General features: G+C 45.0%; 1 protein-coding gene across 1 annotated transcript; it reads right to left on the bottom strand.

Moving 5' to 3' along the window:
- Positions 1-4,076: 4,076 nt before the first annotated feature.
- On the bottom strand, positions 4,077-24,557 carry ZNF512 (zinc finger protein 512). The gene is made up of 14 exons (XM_062489536.1): positions 24,432-24,557; positions 21,862-21,920; positions 20,335-20,543; positions 18,500-18,589; positions 14,896-14,979; positions 13,629-13,753; positions 13,171-13,257; positions 11,492-11,590; positions 10,942-11,109; positions 10,135-10,329; positions 9,346-9,447; positions 7,829-7,891; positions 6,780-6,878; positions 4,077-6,325 (listed from the first exon to the last, which is right to left on the bottom strand). The coding sequence occupies exons 1-14, from the start codon at positions 24,456-24,458 to the stop codon at positions 6,002-6,004; spliced, it is 1,731 nt and encodes a 576-aa protein (XP_062345520.1). The 5' UTR covers positions 24,459-24,557; the 3' UTR covers positions 4,077-6,001.
- Between the last annotated feature and the right edge of the window lie 13 nt (positions 24,558-24,570).

The raw sequence follows: 24,570 nt of genomic DNA, 5'->3' as shown, positions 1-24,570 counted from the left end.
CGCTGCCAAGCACATACATGGCTGCTGCAGAGACTGGAACGGCGTGTTCCATGTCTTGGGGGAGATTTCAGTCTGTGTTGGCTTGGCCCACATGGAGACCAGGGCTGACCATCCTCTCAGTGTAAGACTGTGGAATGTTGATTTTGTTTCCAGCCACTCCTCCACTTCAAGGGCTGTCTTGCTGCCATTCTACTGACACCCTCTCCTTGGCATTGCTTCTGACAGGGCCAAAGTAATTTGCCAGCTGCATCACTGGCACTGGGATCTGCTCCTTGTGTTTGCTTGTGCTGACTGTGCAACTGTTCCCATAATTTGGGAGCAGAGATGAAGTTCTTGGAGAAAGGGTCTGTTTGCCAGGCAGCCTGTCTCTGCTCAGTGCAGTGCTGAGCCCACCTGGACTACTGTGCAGTGCTCCACAAGGCCAGGTGCAGAGTCAAGATGGCATGGGAAGGAGGGGAAACCTGTGTGATGCCTGTGTCTCTATGGCATAGGACAGGGAGCTGTCAGGGACATGGGACAGTGAGACAAGGCACCGACTGGGCAGTGGTGTGACAGACAGCCACGTGTGTGCAGCAGGCCTGGCAGTGGTGTGGTGCCACGGAACTTCCCTCTGCTGCTCAGGGGTTGTTCTGCTGTAGTCCTTGCATTAAAGCGGGTGGTGATGAGAGGTGGCCAGGGACATGACTGACCAGACTTTTTTTGGGTGGCTTTGGGCAGCCATCCCATCTGGAGGGAGCTATGCAGATCAGCCTCACACCTTTGAGTCAGTCAGGGATGTGACCTGTCCCTGCAGCCAGCAGGTGCTGATGCAGCACCTGGAGTCGGTGCACGTGGGCTGGAAGTGTCCCCCCTGCTTTGCATGTACTCTACACAGCAGCAGTTCTGAGGCGGGGGCCAGGGGCAGGGTGGTCGGAATCTGTCTTGAAAGAAGGTATTTGATGTAGCATGTCCAGACGTTTTGATGAAGAAAGAGTTCAGCAGTAGAAAGTTGTAATCTTGTAGGCTTTCAGGATATCCCCATTTTGAACACCAATGCAAACCGTCTCTGAGGGGCTGCAAGGGCAGTATATAGATGTTATTGGGGCCCTTTCATTTTATAATACTGAATTTCGTCTGCCATTTCATCTCCCAACCACTCAGTATTCTAAGATACTTTAGCACTTCTTTGTGGTTACCTTTTAATTTTAACTGCTCCATGTAATCGTCAGACCTTACCTTAGTCCCTGCCCATTTACTTCCTGTATCATGAGGGAAACATTTTGAACAGTTCAGTGTTAATGTGGATCCCTGCGGGATTCCCCCAGTGGCCTCACTCCCCTGAAAATGCCAAATGTCTCCTCCAAATGCCTCCTCTAGCCCTCAAGAAGACAACCATACTGTTTAATGCATAGCAGTCTTGATTTTTAAAGGGGTCCAGGGCCTAGTCTTTTTTTTTTTTGGAAATTCCGATTGCAGTGGCAGCAAAATCTAATTGAAGATATTCAGCTCTGAGGTTCTCAGCACAGGAAGTACATGGAGCTGCTGGGGTGAGACCAGAGGAGGCCATGAAGATGCTCTGAGGGCTGGAGCCTCTCTGCTCGGGAGACAAGCTGGGAGAGCTGGTGGTGTTCAGTCTGGAGAAGAGAGAGATCCAGGGAGAGCTCAGAGCCCCTCCAGTGCCTTAAGGAAGCCTACAATAATGATGGGCATGGACTATTTAGTGGGGCCTGGTGCAATAGAACAAAGAGCGATGGTTTAACCTGAAGGGAAGTCATTTTAGATTAGATGTAAGGAAGAAGTTTTTCACAATGAGTGTGGCCAGACACACATACAGGCTGCCCAGAGAGGTGGTGAGTGTTCCCTCCTTGAAAGCATTCAAGATCAGGTTGGATGGGGCTCTGAGCAACCCAATCGAATAGAAGACAATCTTGCTCATGGCAGGGCCTTGGGCTAGTTGATATTTAAAGGTCCCTTCCAACCCAAAACGTTCCATGATTCTATGTGTGGAAAAGTCTTCTTTTGAGGTTTACCTCTTTACCAAGTGCTTAAATCAGATGAACTTTGTCTCCCATTCACAGCCTCCCTCTGCATATAAGCCCTCCTCCTTCCTGTAACCTTTACTGCTGCATGGGCTGGTCTCTGGTTCCCATGAGGTGAAGGTGCTGTCCACAAAAATGGCACCGCAGGAACCACCTGTCCTGGCCCGGGGCAGCACCGAGTGCTTGTGGCAGTGCCTGGGCTGTGGCCCAGTGGCAGCAGGGCCAGCCAAGGGCAGATGAGGGACCAGCCCATGCTGCAGTGGCATAGAGGGCCAAGAGCCTCCTTGGCCATGAGGAAGAACTGAAAAAAACCTGACCGTTCACTGGCTGTGATTTTCCTAACCTTTAATTTGTCTCTGTCTCCCCAGGCAGCCACTGGGACCATGTCTCTGGTTATGGTCATCCTATGGTTTAGTGCAGGCTATGTTTGAATAATTACCTGGCTTTTGTTACCTGCTTCCAAAGAAAGATGGAGGCTTGCTTCTGAAACGCAACTGCACTTCTTGGAAACAAAAGCCTCTGATTTAGAAGACCTTTGAACATAATTCAGACGGGTTTTTGGACTTAATGCAGCATGTATAAAAGAGGACACTGCTAATTAATTTCTCAGCAGAGCTGTCCAATATAATAACCACCCCCTCCAATCTCACTCTCATTCCACTGTATTTTAATTATAAGATTGACCTACTTAATTTTGAAGGCAGCTGGTCAATCAAGAAATAATGTCATGGTTAGTGCTGGCTTCATTACCAGCATCAGAGGAACACAGCATCCCAGGGCGACATTAACCCTCCACTTGCCATGAAGGTCACTGAGCAAGCCCCTAGGACCAGACTGCTCCAGAAGATGGTCCCAGGCCATGGCTCTGCTCCCAAATACCTGTGGTGGCACAAGGAAACATGAGATATACAGGAGATATTCACTCCAAGGAAAGTGAAGCAGAAGAGCTTGCCTGGCACAGGTGTGCTGTTTTTACCAATAGAGATGTGATGAACTAATGCAATGTACCCCAGCCCGATACAGTGATAAAGCTAAGTGCACAACTGCAATGATTTCATTCGCACATGCCACACTCAACACCAGACTGTTCCATGCAGGCAGGAATGACAAACTGCAGCGGATGTCTTTGTGTGAAGTGCACCCTGTGTCACAGTTGCCTCTCAACAGAACAGCTCCATTTTTTTTTTTGACATTTTGCCATTATTAAAAGAGCTTAAACCTTAAAGTTACTGCATTGAATAACTTGCAAGGAGAAAGGATGGTAAGTGAGCTCATGAAAATTACTGAATTATTAATGACTTCTAACAAATCTTGGAACAACGGAGAAATCCTTGAGGATTGAGAAAAAACAAAACAACTGAACAACTCCCAAACCAAAATATATTTCCTTCTCCAAAAAAACCATTCCAGGCCCCCAAAGCAAAACTCAAGTGAGCCAGTACTTAAAAAAAGACAAGCTGCATGATGAGTTTAAGTACAGCTTAGTCTGAAAGCTCCCAGATGCACCAAAAATTGACATTAAAGGGCATAAGTAAGTAAGTAGGCCCAGCCAACATGGTTACACAGAGAAGTGTTTTCTATAAATATTATTCTTTAATTAATTACAAGTCTGTTTTGGTAAATGGGGCTGCATCTCCAGCAGTGTGGATAGCAGGTGAAGGAGGCGATTCTGCCTCTCTGCTCAACTCCTTTCCCTCAGAGCAGTGGAGCACGGCTGCCTTAGCCCCACTAGAGCAGGATGCAGGTGCTCCAGGACAGATCTCTCCTTCACAAGCAGTGGACTGGCAGCAGTGCCACCACCTCATGACTGACCAGCTTGAGCCAATCCAGCAAACAATCTGCTGCAATGCCGATGGACAGGGATGGATTGTTGGAAAACGCTTTTTTTTCCCAGGTGTAGGGTTATGTGGAGGAGAATGTTACTGAAATAACTAAAAAACCCAAGTGGTCACAAAGTATCCATATCTTGAGACCAGGTCTATTTAGTAACTCACAAATGACAGGAAACAGGACTCCAGACTGAAAAGCACTGTGAAAAACCTTCTTTAATTCCTGGTATTATTGTACGGAGTGGGAATGTAGTGAACGTTTGCTCCAAGTACAGCGCCGTGTATTTCTGAAGAGAAACTGCAAAGAGAACTGACCAGCAGCAGAGCATGCAGGATAGCCCTGCAGGCAGGCTGGGGCACGCTATGGGAGGAGGGATGGTGCCAGGAATGCCACACACCTAACAGACAATAAACCACATTCTTGCACTGGTGACATTTTATTTTGTTGTCTTTTGATCTTGTCCATGTCACTGTGGAATTTACATGCCCTGCACAGTGCACACCTCTGCTTTCGGCACAGCATTGCAAACCTGGTTCCAAAGGCAGTTCTTGAGACCACCTCGGCCCTGCAGTATTCCCCACTGTCAAGACAAATGTGATCATGCCGGTACTAACACATATGTACTAACTTGTCTGTTCCCCAGACACTGCAATGGCTTCCCTGTGAATTTCAGCACCAGCAACTTTGTCAGACAGTGCAAATTTTGCAATTTTCTGGTACAATGGGTCTAACAGATAACAGAGATTCTGGAGAACCCATTATTTGAAAAACAGGAGTGCCTGTGCGGCTGCTTCCGGCTAGCTTCTATGACATCTGCTGCATTTAAACACTGGAATGGGTTGCCCAGGGAGGCTGCAGATGCTTCAACCCTAGTAATGTTCAAAGCCAGGTTGGATAAGGCTCTGAGCAACCTGGTCTAGTGGGACGTGTCCCAGCCTGTGACAGTGGGGGGGTAAGACTAAATGATCTTCAGGGTCCATTCCAATTCCTTAAAATTCTGTGATTTATGGAGCACAGGAAGATATTATTCCTTATGATCCAGCAAAAATGCCAACACATGACTTAAAATAATGACCCCTCTTCTTCTAACCTTTTCTGCACAGGGAAGCCACCACTAATACACCTAATTTGCACAGAGGGGATACTGAAAAGAAACAGGTCATGTAAGACAGCGAAGGTGGTATCTGCCAAGCAGGAAAAAAAGGACACTGTGGGAGCACTGGCATGACCAAGAATCAGATGCTGGCAAGGCAGCTTCCTGGAACTGGCCCCAGCACTAGCAGGCTGCTCATATAGGTATGCATTGTCTTGTGGTATGTTTCCCAGGTAAGCATGAAACAAGCAGGCTTCAGGGTGCACACAAAGGCCACCTCATACATTAGTTACTGGGGGCTCTGAAAGGCTGGTGAATCTCCAAGGGGCTTGAGAGCATTCAGTCCTTGCAGCACTGGAAGACTTTCTACAAATCTTTAATGTCCAGCATTACAGGAGACAGATGCCAGGGGAACAGTGGGTTCCTGACAAGGGTAAGAATGACCTTCTACCCCTTCCAAGTAGGCGTGCTGCTGTCTTCTACTGAGCCTAAACACCGGTGTATGAAACAGAGCCTTGTGTGACAGGATGCAGCAAACACTGAGAAGGTCCCTTTTGTAGCGGCCTTGCTGATGACAGGAAAGTGACAGGGCAAGCCAGTGTTTGCATTCTGCACAGCACTGTTTTCATGTTCAGTTTGTGTGCAAGAAAGAATTTCCCCCTTGAAGAGACCTAAACATTGTGCTAGTCAGTCCCTTATGAGAAGAACTGTAAAAAAGAACCCTGATCTCACACATCAGAGGAAGATGACAAAACAGACACTTGCTGTACTGGAAACCACTAAACAAGCAACTGGTATGACCAAACTGAGACTGCAACCAGAGCAGGAATCACACTGGGTACACCATCAATGCCATTGTCCAAAGGACCTACACCAGCAGAAGCAGCGTCTGCACCACAGCTTTGGTTTGTATTCCTCACAGTTGACCAGATGCAGAAGTTTCAGTATCAAAGTCACCTGCAGAATTGAGTCACAGTCCCAAAGACATTCAGTTGCTTATATTAGTGCTGTGGGTTATGAGCCTGACAGAAGTGGGGCTTGTAACTGAAAAGCTTTCAAATTATTCCTTCTCATCTTCAAGGGATTTACTTCGGCCTCGCTTGCAGCTGGTTTTTGGAACTTCAGCTCTCTGTGCAACTTGGGGTGCCCCTTCCTCACTGCTTGCACTCTCGTTGTCCACTCGTCGTGGACGACCTCTCTTACGTCTCCTTATTTTTTCAACTCCAACAGCAGGGAGCTTCTTGGCAGCCAGGGTGCCAGCTCTCTTCTTTTTGCCTCTGGTCAAAGGACGTTTCTTCCGTTGCTTCTTCTGCTCTTCCCTTTGACGAATTTTCATTAGCTTCTCAAAGCTTTTGGTGGTCGTTGTATTTACATCAAACCAGTCCTGCAGATTTAGAAGGCAACAGGTTGGTACTGATGGTGGTTGAAATACCAAATAAGGCCTATGAGGGCCTACAATATAGCTGCCCTGTGGGACAAGGTTTCCCTGAAATGTAAGATCTGGAAAGGTAACTATTTAACAATGCTTTGTTCTTTGATATGTCTCCTAAGGTGTCACTCTGTCTCAGGATTCAGATTTGATTTGATATTTGCCTAATTAAAGGTGCAGGAAATGCTGCAGAGCTGAACAGAGCAGCAGCAGCTTGGGACAAGACGTACGACATGACACAATACTTGCTCTCCAAACTAACACTTAAGACCAACTAAGTTTAAGGACCCTGTTCCCAACAGTGAGCAAGGAAGAAGTAAAACATGGCACACATCCAGCATTTTTTTCTTAAGATGCTCTCCCTACCTCCAACAGCCTGGGGTTTGAGGTTCCACTCTCCCTGCCTTACCTCAGCATGCACAGAGTTGATGTGATACTTGACGCCACTCTCTGAAATGAACTCCTTCTCACACAGGAGACACTTGTATTTACCAGCCACAAAGTCTCCCTGGCATCAAAACAAACAAACAAACAGAAAACATTCCATCAAGAGTTGCTGGACCAGGAGGCTGATAAACATCTATTTCATTTGAATTTTGCTCAGATAGAAGCCAGCAATAAAAACTAGCAACTCTCATCCATACCAGGCAGCTTTAGCTACAGATGATGCCTTAAGTTTTAGCTTTCATATTTTCCAGATTCTGTACTGCATTAGTATGTAACTCTGAACTTCACATAAAGTGTTAGCAAGTTCTCTTCACAGTTTAGTTAGACAAAAAAAATCCTTTTGCAGCCTGAGAACCAAGGACACCATAACAGCTTCGGGCTCAAAAAGTGTAAACACCTGCAAACTGAGAGCAATCTGTGAGGATGGGACCTCATCCTGTAATTAGACAATAAACCCCAACGTGTAAATGAACCAAACTTAAAAAGTGTGAAAACTCATGACTCGGGGTCCATCTTAGGTGCAGCCCTGGCCAGGCTCTTGTACTGGCCAAGGTGTATGCTTTAAAGGCCTTTTAATAAATACCTACTTTATTCCTTTAACACTGTCTAGCCTCTTTGGCATCACAGGAACACTGACTTGAGTGAGCAGTTGTGCCCACGAAGCATAGGACTGCTCTCTGAGATGCCATAAGGTCTCCAGCAGAGCACCTGGAAAAACTGCTCTTGTAGCTGTGAATCTACAGGTAGAACTCCTGTGTCAATAAAAGGAATGCCATTAAGGTTCTTCCTCCTGTGTCAAGCATCATTTGCAATGGCAACCTCCTTAGCACATAGGGGAGCACCTAAATAGGGGGTTGGAATGAGAGGATCTTTAAGACCCCCTCCAACCCAAACCATTATATGAATCCATTAACTTGTGAGGATCTCAGATTAGCAGATGGCAGGACAAGAGCTTGAACAAAGGGTTATCAGAGGGACAGGGACAGTGCTATTAAGAGGAGGGATACCAACCAAGGTACATGTGCCAAGGTGAGACTTGAGTCCTGAGACGCTGCCATACACAGATTCACAACCCTGAAACAGTAAAAAAAACCCAAACAAACATGAACAACATGCTAGCAAGAAATCACTTCTTCCTGGACAATAGAGCATTATTATGTCTGGAGAGCCATCCCAAAAGCACGAAAGAGAGGCAGAGGGAGGCAGATACCAATTCTCCAAAGCCAGAAAGCTTCTGGTAAAAGGACCATTAGAAGACTTAAGTTTTCATTAAGCTTAGTATTTACATTTCCAGTTTCTGAGCACATTGGACATCATAAAGAGACTCCTGCAACAGTTACACTCATGCTCTATCAACAATCTGACTAAAATGATAGTTTACTTTCTGCCTGAAGTGCAACAGAGAAGAATTTCAAACAGAGCACGCGGGGCAGGTACAAGGCACTTCTCCCTCCTGCACTGCTCACATCTCTAGTGGCACAGAGCAGGAGTACAGCATCCAACATCCCTGGTCTCAGTTAAAGGGCAAGACATGTTGCTGGCTTACTGGTTGGTGACACAGGACAGCTGCTCTCTGGAAACAGCTCCACATACAACATGGTGCTGCATTTCTGATACTTGAAAATGCTGCTAGCCTGAATAATGTGGAGAGAATGCTGGGGGTGGGGTAGGACAGGGGGAAGGCATCATCTATACACGAAACCCAGAGGGCAGCTACCACTGACCCTTAGCTCTCTGACAGCATGCATCACACAGAGATGTCCACCACCACCTCCACCAATGGGGCTGTTTGCTCTCACTGGATCTGACTGGTGAATGCTGTAAGGCATTGTAAGAAACTAAGCTTCCCTGTGCCTAAAGGGGTCCAAGAGAGCTGGAGAGGGACTCTGGATAAGGACCTGGAATGACAGGACAAGGGGGAAAGGCTTCCCACTGCCAGAGGGCAGGACTAGATGGGATACTGGGAAGGAATTCTTCCCTGTCAGAGCAGTGACGACCTGGCAGAGGTTGACCAGAGAAGCTGTGGCTGCCCCATCCCTGGAAATGCTCAAGGCCAGGTTGAAAAGGGCCTAAAGCTGGTCGAGTGCAATGAAGAAAACTTAAGTGCTGTGCCAGAGGAAGTCTTTACTCTTGTACTTCCAACTCTACTCCTTCCTTCCATGATTAGATTTAGATAGAAAGGCAGGGGCTTGTAATTTTTCCACTATTCAAACCTCCAAATGGACCAACTGCCCACCTGGATGAGAAAACTGTACCAGCCTGACACCAAGTTATGGGCTCTCAAATGTTCACACACATTCCCAAAAGGACCATCCCTAGGGCATCTTCCTGCAAAAGACAAAAGGAGCATCCCCAGACATCCCCAAGACTAAACAGGGTCTTAATTACACTAAACAACCATATTGAGATGGAGCAGGATTTGTCTCCCACAGAGAGACCAGCTGCAGTTTCAAGGTTCTGGGAAGCTGTTGGCTCACACAGACCTGAAATCTGTCCTCTCTGGGACTTCAGAAATAGCTAAGGATTACCTGATTTGGGCAGTGGACTCTTCGGTACATCTTTATCTCCGTTTTCCATTTGCACAGAACATCTTGACTAAATGTGGGCAGTCCAGGACGAGTGTATTTCAGCTGAGACAAAGATGGAATGGAGAGCTGGAAGTAATGCTGGTTACACAGAATTTCCTCTTCTAGGCTGAGACAGAAGTGCTATCTTTTCTCCTACTCTAACAAGCAAACTCCCAATAATCAATGTTTTCCTGTCTCACCAACTCTCTAGAAACATAAGTGAACCTGGAAAACCCCACAATATTAGAATCTGAAACTTTCCATTGCCTTGACTACAACAATTTCTCCAAATGTACCTACCCCACTGAAATCATAAAGAATCATTTTCCCGTGGGTCTCACTCACAGCCTAAAAGATGCCACTGGAAACTCTGAAGTTTAAAACACAGTGAAATACCACAGCATGTATGAGAGACTGGAAGAATTGCTGGGACCTTACAGCATGGCAGGAGTGATCTTGAGTCTATCACTTGTGAGCAACATCATGCCCATAACTGGCCATGTCCCTTGTGCCCACTGAAAACTCCAGCAATAGTCATTTACAGTCATTACAGCTTGCCTGAACAAAACACTTGCACAGCAATTGCTGCTGCAGAAATACTGTAATCTAAGATGAGAGAGAGCAGAACCCAACTCCCACGCAACATACTGCCTTCCATGTGCCATAAACATGGGGCAGGAGCCAGTACAAGAATCATCAGATGTGGAGGTATAAACTTGAACCCTATAAAGCATTTTTAAGGCCTTGTACCTTCCGGTCATCTGGAATCAAGTCCTGCAGAACTTTTCTTTTGGGCCACTCTTTGGCCAGCTCTTCTCCTGCCAGCTCATGGAGATAGTAGATTGCCACCTTGGCAGATCTCCTCTGAACTCTGCCTGTGTTGTTTTGCTCCCGTTTCATTTCTTTCAGGTTTTCTGTTCTTCTCTCCTCATGGAGGAAAGTGACCTGCAATGAAGGCCCAAAAAGGTGAGCCTCTTTCACTACTTCCTATTTCTGTAACACTACATACTGGGAATAAATATTTTGCCAAATCCCTCATAAATAGGCTGTAGCAGCTATGGTTTACTGCCACAGATATAGGACAGAAGTGCATCTCACTAGTCAGACAGACCCCCAGATCTGCTCACAGGGATCACAGCAGTGAGGCTCAAGTAGAGAGCTTCATGCAGTTGCTCATCTTGAAAGGTATCCATCATTCACCGTAAAACCCTCATGGACAACAAGACTGCCTGTTCTGCTCCAATGGCGAGTCTTTTAAGAGCAAATGAAAGCATCTCATGAGTTATGTTAGCATGACTTTTTCATGGAGCAAAGGTCAGGTCATTTACTGCTGCCATGCTGATTTACTATCAAAAACCTCATCCTAGTCACAGACAAGAACAGCTGCTGCTAGAAGGAAACTATCAAGGACAAAATAATCCAGGGGCAGGAAAAATGCAAAGATTTGTGACCTGTAATTACCCAACAAAGTAGCAGACAAAAGCCTACAGGTGCCTCAAATCTGAGTAGCTGAAGTCCCATCACAGTCCCCTGATAACCACTGCAGGGTGCACTCACCGGCCCATGCTTAGATCGGAGGTGGTAGACAAGTCCTGCCTTTGATCTGTACGCTTTCCCACAGTGATGGCACTTCATAGCCATTTTCTCCAGCTCAGAAGCAGCCTTCCCACATTTTTTAACATGATACAGGTATCCCATTATGCTGGTGAAGCTGCCTGTGCAGCCCTGTCAACACAGAAGAAAAACACATGGAAGAAAACTGTTCTTCGAGGGATTACACAACCAGTGTGAACAGGATTCACAGTTTGCTGACCAAAGTACTACAACTTATCCTGACAGAGCAGAGACAGGCAGGTAGAAAACTTTAATGTTAGTCTATTCAGACAGACAAAATCTGCAACAAAGAATTGGCACTGAAATAGCTATTAAAGGTCTCTTTCAACTCAAACTATTCTATGATTCTATGGTACTCTGTCTTAAAAGCATAGCTGGGACCTTGAATCAAATCATGCTTTGGCCAACACCAGAGCATACTCAACAGCATTTTCATGTGTTATGTTTATGCATCCACTGCTGCTTAATTCACACTTTGCAAAATGCAGCTTACCTCCCTTGTACATTTTAGTTTTCCCATTCGCTTCAAAACCTTCCGAAGGCGGTCTCGCTCAAGCTGCTCATCCAATTCTTCTCCCTCCTTCACAACTGGCTAAAGTGCAGCAGAAAGATGAATGAAAAACACAGGATGCTCAGCATTTATTGTTCTTCTCACAGAGAATTCAGTACTCAACACACTGGGGCAGGAAATCTTCTAAAATAATTAAATCTCTGCAATTTATGATTTTAGAGACATGTATTTGCATTAATGAGCACTTTCTATATCTGTGCTGGTTTTGGCTGGGGTGACAATTGGTACAGGACTGTGTTTTGGATCTGTGCTGAGAATTGGGTCGATAGTGTGGAGATGGTTTTGCTATTGTTGAGCAGCCCCTGCACAGCGCTAAGGGCTTTTCTCTTACTGCTCCACCAGTGAGTGACCTGGGGATGCACAAGCAGCTGGGAGGGGTCATATCTGGGCCAGCCCACCCCAAATGATCACAAGGATATTCCAGATCATACAATATCATGGTCAGCACATAAAACTGGGGGAAGAAGGAGGAAGGGGGTAGACATTCAAAGTGATGGCGCTTGTTGTCCCAAGCCACTATTATGCATGATGGAGACCTGTGGTCCTGGACCTTCCTGCCAAAGTGATGAATTAATTTCTTGTTTTGCTTTGCTTGTGTGCCTTATCTATTGAACTGTCTTCATCTCAACCCATGAGTTTTTTCACTTTGATTCTCTCCCCACCCCGCAGGGTAGGGGAGAGTGAAGGGCTGTATGGGGCTTGGCTACTGGCTGGGGTTAAATCAAATTATAATTATCTTTAAAAGGAGTAAACTGACAGAAAATGATGCATCTTAAAACATTTACTAGTACTACTGTTTCCACTTAGCCTGACTAAAGTGAAGCAGACTGCTTGTAACAGTTATTCATCTGTGCTAAACTACAGCTCAAGTTCCTTATTCTCTCTCTGATGGTTATTGTATTATTTCCTACAGTACCTAATATTACACCTAGATTGAGTAAAAAAATTGGAAGTTAATGACAGACCTAATCCTCAGGGCCAGAACATGATCCCTGACGTGCATCATTTACTAATACAGCAGTTGAGGAACTGCACTGGGAATTGTGCAGAAAAATTCAGAGTGAATTATCAGATCTTTACACAAGCTTCCAAATGACCTTTTCAAATGTTCTAATTTTTCACAACTACAACAGAAGACTTTGCCTTCTTTAAAGTGAGAGCAAAGAGGAAAAGCAAATTGTAATCTAGCGTTAGATTAGAATTTTTTCCGTAAAGAGAGACGATAAAATAACAGAAGCAGCAATTAGTTATCTCAAATCTAGTCTGCTCTGGATGAAGAGAAACCTCCTCCTTCTAACAAATGACTGAAAATTGCAGCCTAATCGTTTTCCTTCTGATTGGGAACACCTTTTATATGTAACTTACTACCAGCCTAAACAGAAATTCATCCCTCTTTCTATGATGTTGCATGCCTACCATCTCTGGCAACATTCTACTGTTTTTCAGATGTCAAGTCTCACTGGAAAAATAATAGTTAAGACTAGATTTGAACAGCTACAACATCTAAAAAAACCACTCCATGTTCTGTTTCTGTGTGTATCAGGAAAGGACCAAAGCCTTTTCTGCCTGTAGAAGTTTTAGATGTACAGCAGTTGTGTTACCTGATTGTTATGGTCTGCCATGACATGGTATTTCATCCCTGCTAAAGACTTCAGCTGCTTCCCGCAGTGATGACATGTGAACATTTCCTAGAAATAAACAAGGACATGGTGCATTTAACTGTAAATTAACCAGAGCAGTGGAAAACTCTTTGGAGGAAAGGAGCAGGACAGCAGAACAATTTATTTGGACCTGGTAACTGTCTTCTAAGAACAAATAACATGGAGTCTAAAATTTAGTGCAACAATGAAATAACTACACCCTTGTTCACTACCCCAAACCTCCAGCAAAAGGCTGGGCAAGAAGCACCAAGCACTATTCTTACAGATGTATAAAGGACTCTTGCTTAGGGACATGATGAGATGGAAGTGGTTTTAAGTACAACACAAAGCAGGCAGGCATTTCTATCAGTAAGCTGAAGACCAGTAAAGAAACCATTGCTCATCTCTTGTGTTCTTACCTTCTTGCAATTTACCATATGTTTCTTCAGTCCTTCTACAGTCTTTCTCACCACAGCCCGGCATGTTGGACAGGTAACTCGGCCTTTATCCTGAATCTCCAAAGACCATTGCTCTTCCATGCTACCTGTCAAAACACAATGTTTAGAATACAAGTGCTAACACAAGATCTCTCTTTTTTCTCCTTTGATGTGCACAGTGAACCCTAAAAAGACATAGGTCACATACTACCAAACTTGTGTCCAGCTGCACTTCAATACATGTAGCTCATTTACAGCTTTAGGTATGTAATGTCACAAGGCACACATCACTCCTTTTCAAAGAGCACTTTACAAACACTCTTCAACCTACCTTTCCCTTGTAGGGAGTGTTCTTCTACTTGACCAGTGGACATTTTTCCTTTGTTAATTTCTGTCACAGGATTACTTTAACATGCTGAGTAGACTTGTCTTTTGGTAGAAGTGTTTTCATAGTAAAAGCAGTCACAGACTACCAGGTCAAGTTACTCAACAGCCAGGGAAAAGCAGCCTGGCATGGTTTCCAGTTTCGAGCCTCCTTGCGAAATCCCAAGCAAAAGTTTGGCATAATCCACAGGCATTATGAATTACTGAAATGGATTCTGGGAAGAAAGTGGTTTAGCAGCCATCTGCCTGAATTCCTACCACAACAAGGTCCAAAGCCTTTCCCCTTTTCCCAGTAATAACAGGCCCAGGCTGTCCCTCTCCAATAGGCTGGGGGGAAAAGTTTGTGAATCCAACAGCACTTTGCAGAAAACTGGGGTGTTTAATGAGTGTTGTGATCTACAAATATCAAGTCATTCCACTCACTGAATCAAGGCTAATTTTATTTTTCTAGGACAGATTGCTTGGGTCTCTGATTCCCTGAAAAGATGATCTGGCAGCAACAGCTACCACGGTTTTCCTGCTAACATATTCTGCTGAGTAAAAACTATAGATATTTTTAGGAGTTTAGTAATGCAACTATTTTAACAGGCTTCTGTTCAGTTCAAAAAGTGATTCCCCCTTCACTGTTACATTATGCAATGGGAAGAGCACGTGGAACTATACTAAGGCAGTGTGCAATCCTTTCAGTCCTGCTCTGCAGTACTGACACAGTGCCAGGACAGCAGCCAGCTCTTCCATGTCAAATGTAAAGTGAACTACTGAATGGCAACATCAGAAACACAGCTGTTGCTCACATTCAAATCCTAGAATCACATTTATCTTTTATCCGCTCCATAGACACTCCCTAGTTACTGCCTCTTCTTACCTGCGTCATAGGTTTCAGGCTCTTTCTGAACATGGCGGCCCTTTGTTCTGGAGTTTTGTTTTGTTCCAGTTTGCTGTTTTTTCCCTGTTATAACATGAACAAGACAAGCCAAAAGACTTATTATTTTTATTTTTAACAATCTATTAATTTATTTTTAACAATAAAAACTAGATTTGTTTTGCTAGAAGGCTATGTTCAGCACTTTTTTTTTCCCTAAAGCAATGTCAAGATTTTGTTTCCCACTTCCTTTCAAAATCTATTTTTAGTGTCAGGCATTATTCCCACACAAATATTTGTCAGTTCTGTGGTTGCTCATACACAAAGCTCAGGGGATGGGAACTCTTCACACTCAAACATTCTGTGTGCAGTTTGTCCAAGCCCATCTGATGACAATCAAAACGGAAAGCCTCATTTCTCTACTCATTCCTGTCTTCTTTAGACTAAAAAACTCTTATTGTTTCAGTAAGGGTTATGCTGTTTGCTCTCATCTCCCTTTCCTCTTCAGTTGTCCCACACATTTCCTGAACTACAGTGTCTACTCCTGGAAACAGCACTGCATGGTGACCCTGCATTAGAGCTACTTCACATGGCAATTTACTTCACAAAGTCTACATTCCTGCTCAAAGCTCTCAGTCTCACATCTGCCTTCTTAAAAACAACTATGACACTGCTGGTCTCTAGTCAGCTTTTGATCTGTTATAGATCTTGAATCCTCTTCTGAAGCACTGACTCCTGGGAGGCTGTTCTTTTGTTTTTCAGCTGTGACAGCATTTCTTTCCAAACCATTATCATCTTTAATTTTATGATGTTGTCTGCTCTATTTTTAAATTCTTTCTCTATTGTCAAGACCACTTTCACTTTTAGCCTTTTTCCAAATCACTCGCTGTCACTTTCAGCTTTGTGCTATCTACATACCTTCAAGTCCTTGGTGACAAAAACAATATATAGGGACCAACAGTGAACCATCTTTCTATACTCCTATTTCACCAAGCTAGTGATCTCATTGTAGAAGGCTATCAGGTTGATTAAAGTATGATTTGCCCTTCATGAATCCATGCTGACTACTCCAAATCCCCATCTTGTCCTTCATGTGCTTGGAAATGCTTTCCAGGATGATTCTCTCCATCAGCTTCCCAGGGACTGAGGTGAGGTTGACTGGCCTGTAGTTCCCCAGACCGTCCTTTTTTCTGTCCTTTAAGACACAAGTGATATATTCTCTCTTCCAGCCCCCAGGAAGCCATGACCTTTGAAAGTTAATCAAGAGTGGCCTCACAATGACATCAGCCAGCTCTCAGCACTCAGTGCAACCCGTCAGGCCTCAAGGTGCTTAGAATCATAAACTGTTTAGGCTGGAAAAGCCATCTAAGACTATCAAGTCCAGCAGTTCCCCCAATGCTGCCAAGGTCTCTACTAACCCCTGTCCCCAGGTGCCACATCCACACGCATTTCAAATCCCTCCAGGGATGGGGACTCCGCCACTGCTCTGGGCAGCTGTGCCAAGGCTGGATAGTCCTTCTGGGGCAAAAAATTGCTTCCAGTATCACATCTAAACCTGGAACAACTTGAGGCCATTTCCCCTTGTCCTGTCACTTGTTCTGTGACAGCACAGCCTGATGCCCACCTGGCTCCATCCTGTCAAGGAGTTGTGCAGAGCCACAAGGTCCCTCCTGCACCTCCTTTTGTCCAGGCTCAGCCCCTTTCCCAGCTCCCTCAGCCTCTCCTGGGGCTCCAGCCCCTTCCCCAGCTCCGTTCCCTTCCCTGGACACGCTCCAGCCCCTCCAGGGCTCTCCTGTCAGGAGGGGCCCAGAGCTGCCCCCAGCACTGGAGGTGTCCCAGCAGTGCCAGCACAGGGGACAGGCACTGCCCTGGCCCTGCTGCCACCCCAGTGCTGTCACAGCTCAGGTGCCACAGACTGGCCTCTTGCCCACCTGGGCACACCTGGGCTTGCATTGAGCCACTCTAGACCAACACTCACAGTTTTCCCAGCCCCTCTACCCCAGCCTGGAGTGCTTCATGGGGCTGTTGTGACCCAAGGGCAGGACCTGGCACTTGGCCTTGTTGACCCTCACACTGTTGATCTCAGCCCATCATTCCAGCCCGTCCTGTTTCCTTTGCAGAGCATTCCTGCTGTCAAGCAGATCCACACCCCACCCCACTTGGTGTCATCTGCAAACTTACTGAAGGTGCACTCGATCCCCTCATTTAGGTCATCAATAAAGATATTAAACTGGACTGGCCAAATACTGGGTCCTGGGGAAGACAGTGGGTGACTGGCCCCATGCAGGTGTCACTCCATTCCCCATGAGTCTCTAGGCCCAGCCAACAAGCCAATTCTCTACCCAGCAAAGACTGCACCTGTCCAAGCCATGAGCATCCAGTTTCTCCAGAAGAATGATGTGGGAAATGGCGTCAGAAGGCTTTACTAAAGTCCAGGTAAATAACATTCACAGTCTTTCTTTCATCTGTTAAGTGCATCACCTTGTCATAGAGGGACATCAGGTTAGTCAAGCAGTACCTGCCATTCCTAAACTCATTCTGCCTGGGCCTGATCACCATGTTGTCCTGTAGACGCCACATGATAGTACTCAAGGTAATCTTCTTCAAGACCTTCCCTGGCACTAAGGCCAGAGCAATATGTCTGTAGTTTCCTGCATCCTCCTGGTGCTTCCTGCAGATGGGGATCAGACAGGCTAACCTCCAGGACTCTCATACCTTCCCACTTAACCAAGACTATTAGCAAATGATTCGGTGAATCTAAAATCTTTGGTAAATTTAAGTGCTCTAACCTTGCCCTCTTTCACTGAGTGTAGGACTTCCTTGTTCCAGACTTCCCTCTGTCTGGTCTCAGGCTCCTGGGATTTCTGAAGAATTCCTTTAACTGATAAAGATCGAGGCACAAAAAACATTGAGTACCTCAGCCTTTTCTGTGTCATTTGTCACCAGCTCCCCTGCTCTGATCAGCAGTACACTCACACGTTCCTCGGTCTTCCCTTTGCTGTTCATGTACTTGCAGAATCCTTTCTCGTTGCTGTTCATATGCCTTGCGAGGTTCAACTCCTGGCTGGCTTTGGCTTTCCTAACCTCATACTTGCAAGACTGAGCAGCAAATGTACACTTCTGTGTCACCTGCTCCTACTTACTCCACTTGTACACCTCCTTTCGCACCTATCCACTGACTGACAAACCTTTTGAAGTAATGAAAGACCTATGATGTCAAGCATTTCTCCCTTCAGTCTTTGTGGCAAAAAAAAAAAAAAAAAGGGGTCTCACTTCTTTTTAACATATTGCTGGTATCAGCTACTCAGTCTCCAGATATTTTACAAATAATGTGTCTGATTATTTAGACTATAATCTTCTGGGAAACTGAAGTGATGCAGACTGGCCTATACTTCCCATAATTCCCTTCTTCCCTCCCTTTGTTGGACATCTAAGACTGAAATTAGATAACCTCCCACTGATTAAGTAGACACTAGTCAATGGTCCCCTAGAACAAAACATTCAGAATCAGAAACAGACTTTGAAGACTCCAGAAGATGTCATTTGGGCGGAGAAGTCTGAAGCACCTGGAAGCTTGTAATTAGGATTTACAAGTTACTTGTATTACCCGAAATCTTCTGCTTCTTCCTGGGAGAGTCTTCGACATCTTTGCCTTCCCTTTGCTCAGATTTCCTCTTGCCTTTCAATAGCACTTCTCCTGATAAGTAAGAACAGATATGCTTCAGTCTCAGTATTCAGTCTGGATAACAGCTTTGAGTCTACTGCTGCCTCACCTTATCCTTTTATTCAATACTTAGTTAAAAAAAAAAAGTAGTTCTTGTGAGGCACCTGGACACCAGTGAACTGAACACAGCCTTCTCACTCAGCAACATTTAGGCACCCCATGGCCCACAATATTCTGATACAGGAGGTATGGAAGAAACCACAGGTATGGAAGTGCCACAGCATGGCCTGGAAAAATAATCCTCAGGAACAGAGACAGAAAGTGCTAGGTTATGTCATAAAAACCTCACCTGCACCCACACAAAAAAGGAGCATACAGAAACCCAAATAATATCAGGCTTGCCCTGAATATTTCCAAGCCTATCAAAGTGTTATCTCCATGAATACAGATGAGCACAGAAGCACAGTGATAGTCAGGAAACACCAATTACAGGCCTTAAGAAACAGACAGCTTCCTCTTGGGCCTGTCCCAGGAGATCCACAAGGATAAGTCGGTGGGAACCCCTCTCTGAAGCACCCTTTGGAATGGGAAGGGGGGAACAGTGAGAAAGGAGAGCATGGTGTTACTGCCCAGGGTTATGGAGCAGCTGGGATCTGAGTGGAAAACAATTCAGGACTACACAAGCCTAGGATGTTTAAGAGTAGTATCAAAGGGAGGGAAAAGGAGAGAATTACCCAATTTGCAGTTGATCAAGTGTGGGAAATAGAGGTGTAAGAGGATTGCAAAGAGCACCTGCTTGTAAACAGATGGTTGGTCAGTATACAAATCTTGTCATGTCTGACACCAAGCAGAGTGTGTGAGCATGAGCCTGTCTGTAAGGAGGTCTTCACCCACTGCTGGCCTCAGGCACCAGTATATCCAAGGACCAGAAACTGAGGAGACTGGGATCCAAAGATTAGGTACTGAGTAGATTGAGTATTTAAGGGTGGAGGCTGTTTGTGCCGTTTGTGTGAATGCTGGTCTGCATGGGTCCTGTTCATGTATGTTGTGTGTGTCTGTGTGTCTTCCTACAGGAACACTTACTCAGTCTTGCTACTGACTGGACGTGGCAGTGTGGAGCTACAGGAACCTCACTTCTATCAAGCTACAGAATTTGCTTCTCCCCACAACAGGATGGAATATGGATCCTGACTTAGAGGTAAGAAGAAAGTGCATTAAAGATGATTGGAGTTTTGAGTCTCTGCCACACAAGAATTTTTGAAAAAGGCTCCTAGGCCAGGAAATCTAAATGCTCCTACAATAACCTAAGACCCAAACCATTCCAAATCAGAAAATTATAACTGAAAAATGTGAGAAAATAAAAGACATCCTTAAAAAATTAATAACCTACCAACCACAAAAGCTGTGTCTAATCCCAAAAACTGCTAAATGGCCCCCTTTGCCACATCTTTAGTGTTGATGGTTCTATTTTTATAGCTCTTGAAGTTTATTTGTGATATAACCGGTGTAACTCTTATACTTGCCTCTTTTACAGATAGAACTGAGTTTAGTCACAGAATGATTAATAGACAAGTCACTCAAAAGGGACTGTGTAATGTCAGAGAACTGTACCCGTATTTTTGCAGTGGCAGAAGTTCCTTTCTTCTAATACATGAGCAGCACTAGCAAGCTTGTAATTTTTGGCTGAATTGCAGCATGTCTTTCAGGACCAAACCAATCTCTCACCGAAAAAACAGAGATAAAAATCAGCTTTGCCTTGGACTAACAGTGATAAATACCTTTATCTTCTGAAGATTTGTTAACACTGTTTTTCATTCCTCTCATTTCCAGCCAGTAAGCAGGCCTGCGAATGGTCCGCTTGCTTCTGGGTTCTGTGCTCCCGTTTACTGGGCCCTTGGGTGAGGCAGAAGAAATGCTGCTGACTGTATCATCATGGTTACTGTTCACTCCTGGAACAGCAGTTTCCACCTCCTCAAGTTGCTTAGACCTGGAAAACATCAAGTTGAGTTCCTGTGTATATGGATGCATACTTGAATATGGATGCACATACACACACAATCACAATAAACTTGACAGACAACATCCTTTTCATCTTCCTAAGTGTTCTAAAAATTAATCTCACAGTTCACTGAATCTCCTGCACTTTGGGAACTGTAAATTGCCAGCAAGATAAAACATCCTCAGCACTGTTTTTCAGTACATCTTTTTGTTATTGACATTAGTAAGCTCTCAAGAGGAACAGAAAAAAATATTCTTCCTGCCTCAAACTTTCAACTTTAGAAGGAGGCACAAGTGAATCTTAATTTAAAAATATGCATTTATCCTTGGAATATAAGAATATTTCTGCAGCCCATCATTACAAAAGAGACAATTCCTATTCAACAGAGGGCAAGATCTTATTCAGTATCTATTCCCAGAGTCAGGGCTGGCACTACACAATTAAAGATTTTAATTTTAAGAATTTTAACTAGCAAGGCTTTCAGCAATGAAGACAACCCCCCAGTATATCCTACAAATCACACTATATTAAGACTACTTTGGATTAATCAGCAGCACTGCATTTTTTTCCTAGAGATCAGAAGGAACTTTGCTTTACTGTTCCAAAGTATTTATCTCAGGCCTTGAAATGCCTGGACATCAACATTCCTGCACATGACAGCAACCTGAATGAGGTGTCAAAGAAACACAGAATAGCCATTCTCTGGGCAAACACCATTTATGTAAAGAGGAAAGAAAGGGATCAGAAACACTTTGCAATGTATCCCATTGCTACTACAATTACTAACTGAAGTAACTAGATCACTCCAGTGATGACTCTGATGGCCATTCTATTAATGCTTTGTGAGCTGTGGAGCTCACCTTCTAACAAATCAATCCAGGAATTAATAAGGGGGGGACACTGATGGCACCAGGTCAGGTCACTACATACTGTGTTTCAGGAGGTACTGCAGAAGCATGGGGAGAGGATTTCTCAAATTAAAGTCTTTAAGTTGCAATCACACCCAAAATACATCAATTTCAGGGCACCATTTGTTCTTGGACTTAAAATATTTATCTCCACAATGTCAAACTCTTTTAAAAAAAGAAATGAAAGCTAATACACACTCAAGTGTCAGAAAAGCACTTTTCCTACAAACCAGTAAGTGAAGTCAACTGAGACTCTCAACACACTACTTAAAATTGTTGTAGCTCTTAAAATTCAGAGTATTCTATAAAGACCAGATATGGTTTTTCACTAGGATTCTCTCAAGCAAGTTTTTGTTCTTGCTCTCAGTTAAACTAGACAAAAAAAAACATTTACATACTTCTTATTTCCCAAGGACTTCTTGAGCTTCTGTTGTCTGTGATGTTCACTCCTGGTGTCCTAACAAGGCAGAATAATTCACATTAGCAGCATCACTTGTTTTCTTTTAGCATGTTTCACTATGCAGCTCACAATCACCTGCACTCTGAGGACGTGCATACATCACTCTTTGAAAAACAAACCACTGTTTTCTGTAACTGGAAGTGCTTAACCTTTCCAACTCCAGCTGAATTGGAACTGAAATCAAAACAGGGATGAGTCTCTCCACACTCCTCATATGAAAGCCAATCTTTCCTCTTGCAATAGGACATGTGGGAATGTTCATTATCTCCAGTACATTCACCCAGATGTTTTCTGCCTATACTTTACCACTTGATGACAAATATTTTAGGTACTAATTTGTTAATTTTTACACAGTACTTATTTTTCCTTAATGAAGTAATTCTTGTATTCTTTACCCTGCCAAGAATGTTGTCTCTATTCTCCTTCATGCCCTCATTTTTTACCTCGCTTTATCATACTCCATCAGCTGCCCAGATGTTTACTTTATGCACATCACAGAATCCTTTTTCTTATTTAACAAAGGTTTTTTTGGTCACTTATCACTTGCTATGCTCCTATTCAGACATATAATTTAACACATCTTTGCAAAAGTACATTTATAAATTGGTATGAACAACTCATTTGCTGTATGTTGCTCCTAGCATGTGGACAATCACATACTACCACTTTCTTCCAAATACTAGTTGTGACTGAACACCTTTTTTTGTTAGAAAACTCAGGACAAAAATAGCAGTTATACAGACTAAAAAATAAAAATAATTGCCTAGTGGAAGTATACGTATTACCAAAACTGTAACCTATAGAACAAAGCTAGTATTTTGCCATGTAGAGGAACCGACTAAGAAATTGGAAGAACAAAAGAAACCCCACAAAACCCAACAACAATCAACCACCCCAAACAGGAAAACAAATTAAAAAAAAACCAAAAAAAACCCAAAAAACCAATTAATCAAAATAAAAACCATACACACAAAGAAAAAAGAAATGATGGCTAAATTACCTGTCTTCTTTATAGAAAAAAAAAAGTGATGCACACTATCATTGGTGAGAGACACCCCAACCACCAGTTAAGTTGAGCAGCAGGCACTGGTACCAATACATGAATGATTAAACTGTACCTATGGATTGTCAGGTTCTCCTTGGGCCTCCAGCCCCAGAGTCTCCTCATGGAAATGTCAGAGAAGCAGAAGGAAAAACTTCACAACTGCTTGATCAATGATCTCACAATCAAATCTTGCATCCTTTGGAAGCAAAGTCAATTGGATGTTTGTATTTGCATTATTTACACCCAAACAGTAGTGTCAACAGCATTGCCTGGGAATTCCCCACATGAGGAACGTGCAGAAACCTCACCCAGCAGCAGCCAGAAAAAATCAGGGCTATGAGATTACAATGATAAAAATGAATAAACAGGCAGGCAGAGTCTGCTGCAAAATTCACTGGCTTAATCTATGACTAGGAGAACTGAAATGACTGACAAACACGGCATGTGTTTCCAGATTCACAGCGTTTCATAACTAAAACTTTTTGCATAAGAGTGAAGACCAGTATGCCTCCACTTTGGCGGCAGTTAAGGATCTGCAATAGAAAAGGAGAGCGAAAATGATCTGTCAGGCTTTCTTTTCTGGGAATAATAGCAATTATGAAGGAAACATCGATAGAAACCGGTGTTTAAGTTCTATGTGTTTTTTTCATTTATACAATTTACTTCCTACTTAAAGAACAGAGACCTAACATATGCAGGAATACCCAACGGCTGGACATAAGGCAAACAAAAAAAGTCACTTTCTTTGCACAGGTGAGAAAAAGTGAAGCAGTGGCTCAGAGCCTGAAAAGATGGACAGTGGTGAATTCTGTCTGCTCGTGGACTGCGGGCCATTCCGGTGAGCTGGAACACGGCTGCTGCTGGAAATGGGCTGCTCTACAGCATCCAGCCCGGCAAGACGGTGCATACACACAGCGGACAAACTCCCCGAGCTGAGGAGGCTGGAGATGGTGAAGGTGCCGGCAGGGACATCGTGCACCCTGCGGGCCCCGACTGTCCCCGCGAGGCGCGGGACGGCTAAGCATCCTTTGGGGAACTCCCCGTTCCAGCTCCTCGCTGCCGTTCCTACCCGCACACTCCATGAACTACGTCTTTCTGCACAGAAGGCATTTCGGACAAAGCGCGCCGCCGGCGCCAGCAGCACCGTGCTCCGGGTTCCTGCCCGGTTCCGGGCCGAACGATACCGGGCCCAGCCCGAGGCCTCGGGGGCGGGCCCGGCCTTCGGGCGGAGAGGGGCCGCTCCCGCAGCTGCTCCCCGGGAGCGCGTCCCGCTCGCCGCCCGTTCAGGGCCGCTCACCGCGCCGCGCCAGGCCGGGCCGCACAGCCCCGCCAGCGGTACCAGGGACGTCGGCTCGCTCCCGCGATTCCGACGTCGGAGCCCATCTCGCGGCGACCCGCGGGACCAGCCAGGCTCCCCGGGGCAGCCGCCAGCGGCACCGGCGGCGGAGACTGCGAACACTCACCGAACCGCCGCCGCCGCCGTCCCGCATGGTGCCGCCGCCGCCACGTCAGCGCCACGCCGCTCGCGCGGTCCCGCCCGCCGCTTCCGGCTGGCCCCGGCGACGCGGCCACCTCGAGCCCGCCGCGCTGTTGGGGCGCGCC

This window comes from Cinclus cinclus, chromosome 3, assembly GCF_963662255.1.
Source record: "Cinclus cinclus chromosome 3, bCinCin1.1, whole genome shotgun sequence".
Classification (NCBI taxonomy): domain Eukaryota; kingdom Metazoa; phylum Chordata; class Aves; order Passeriformes; family Cinclidae; genus Cinclus; species Cinclus cinclus.
This window is presented reverse-complemented; position numbering and strand designations above follow the sequence as displayed.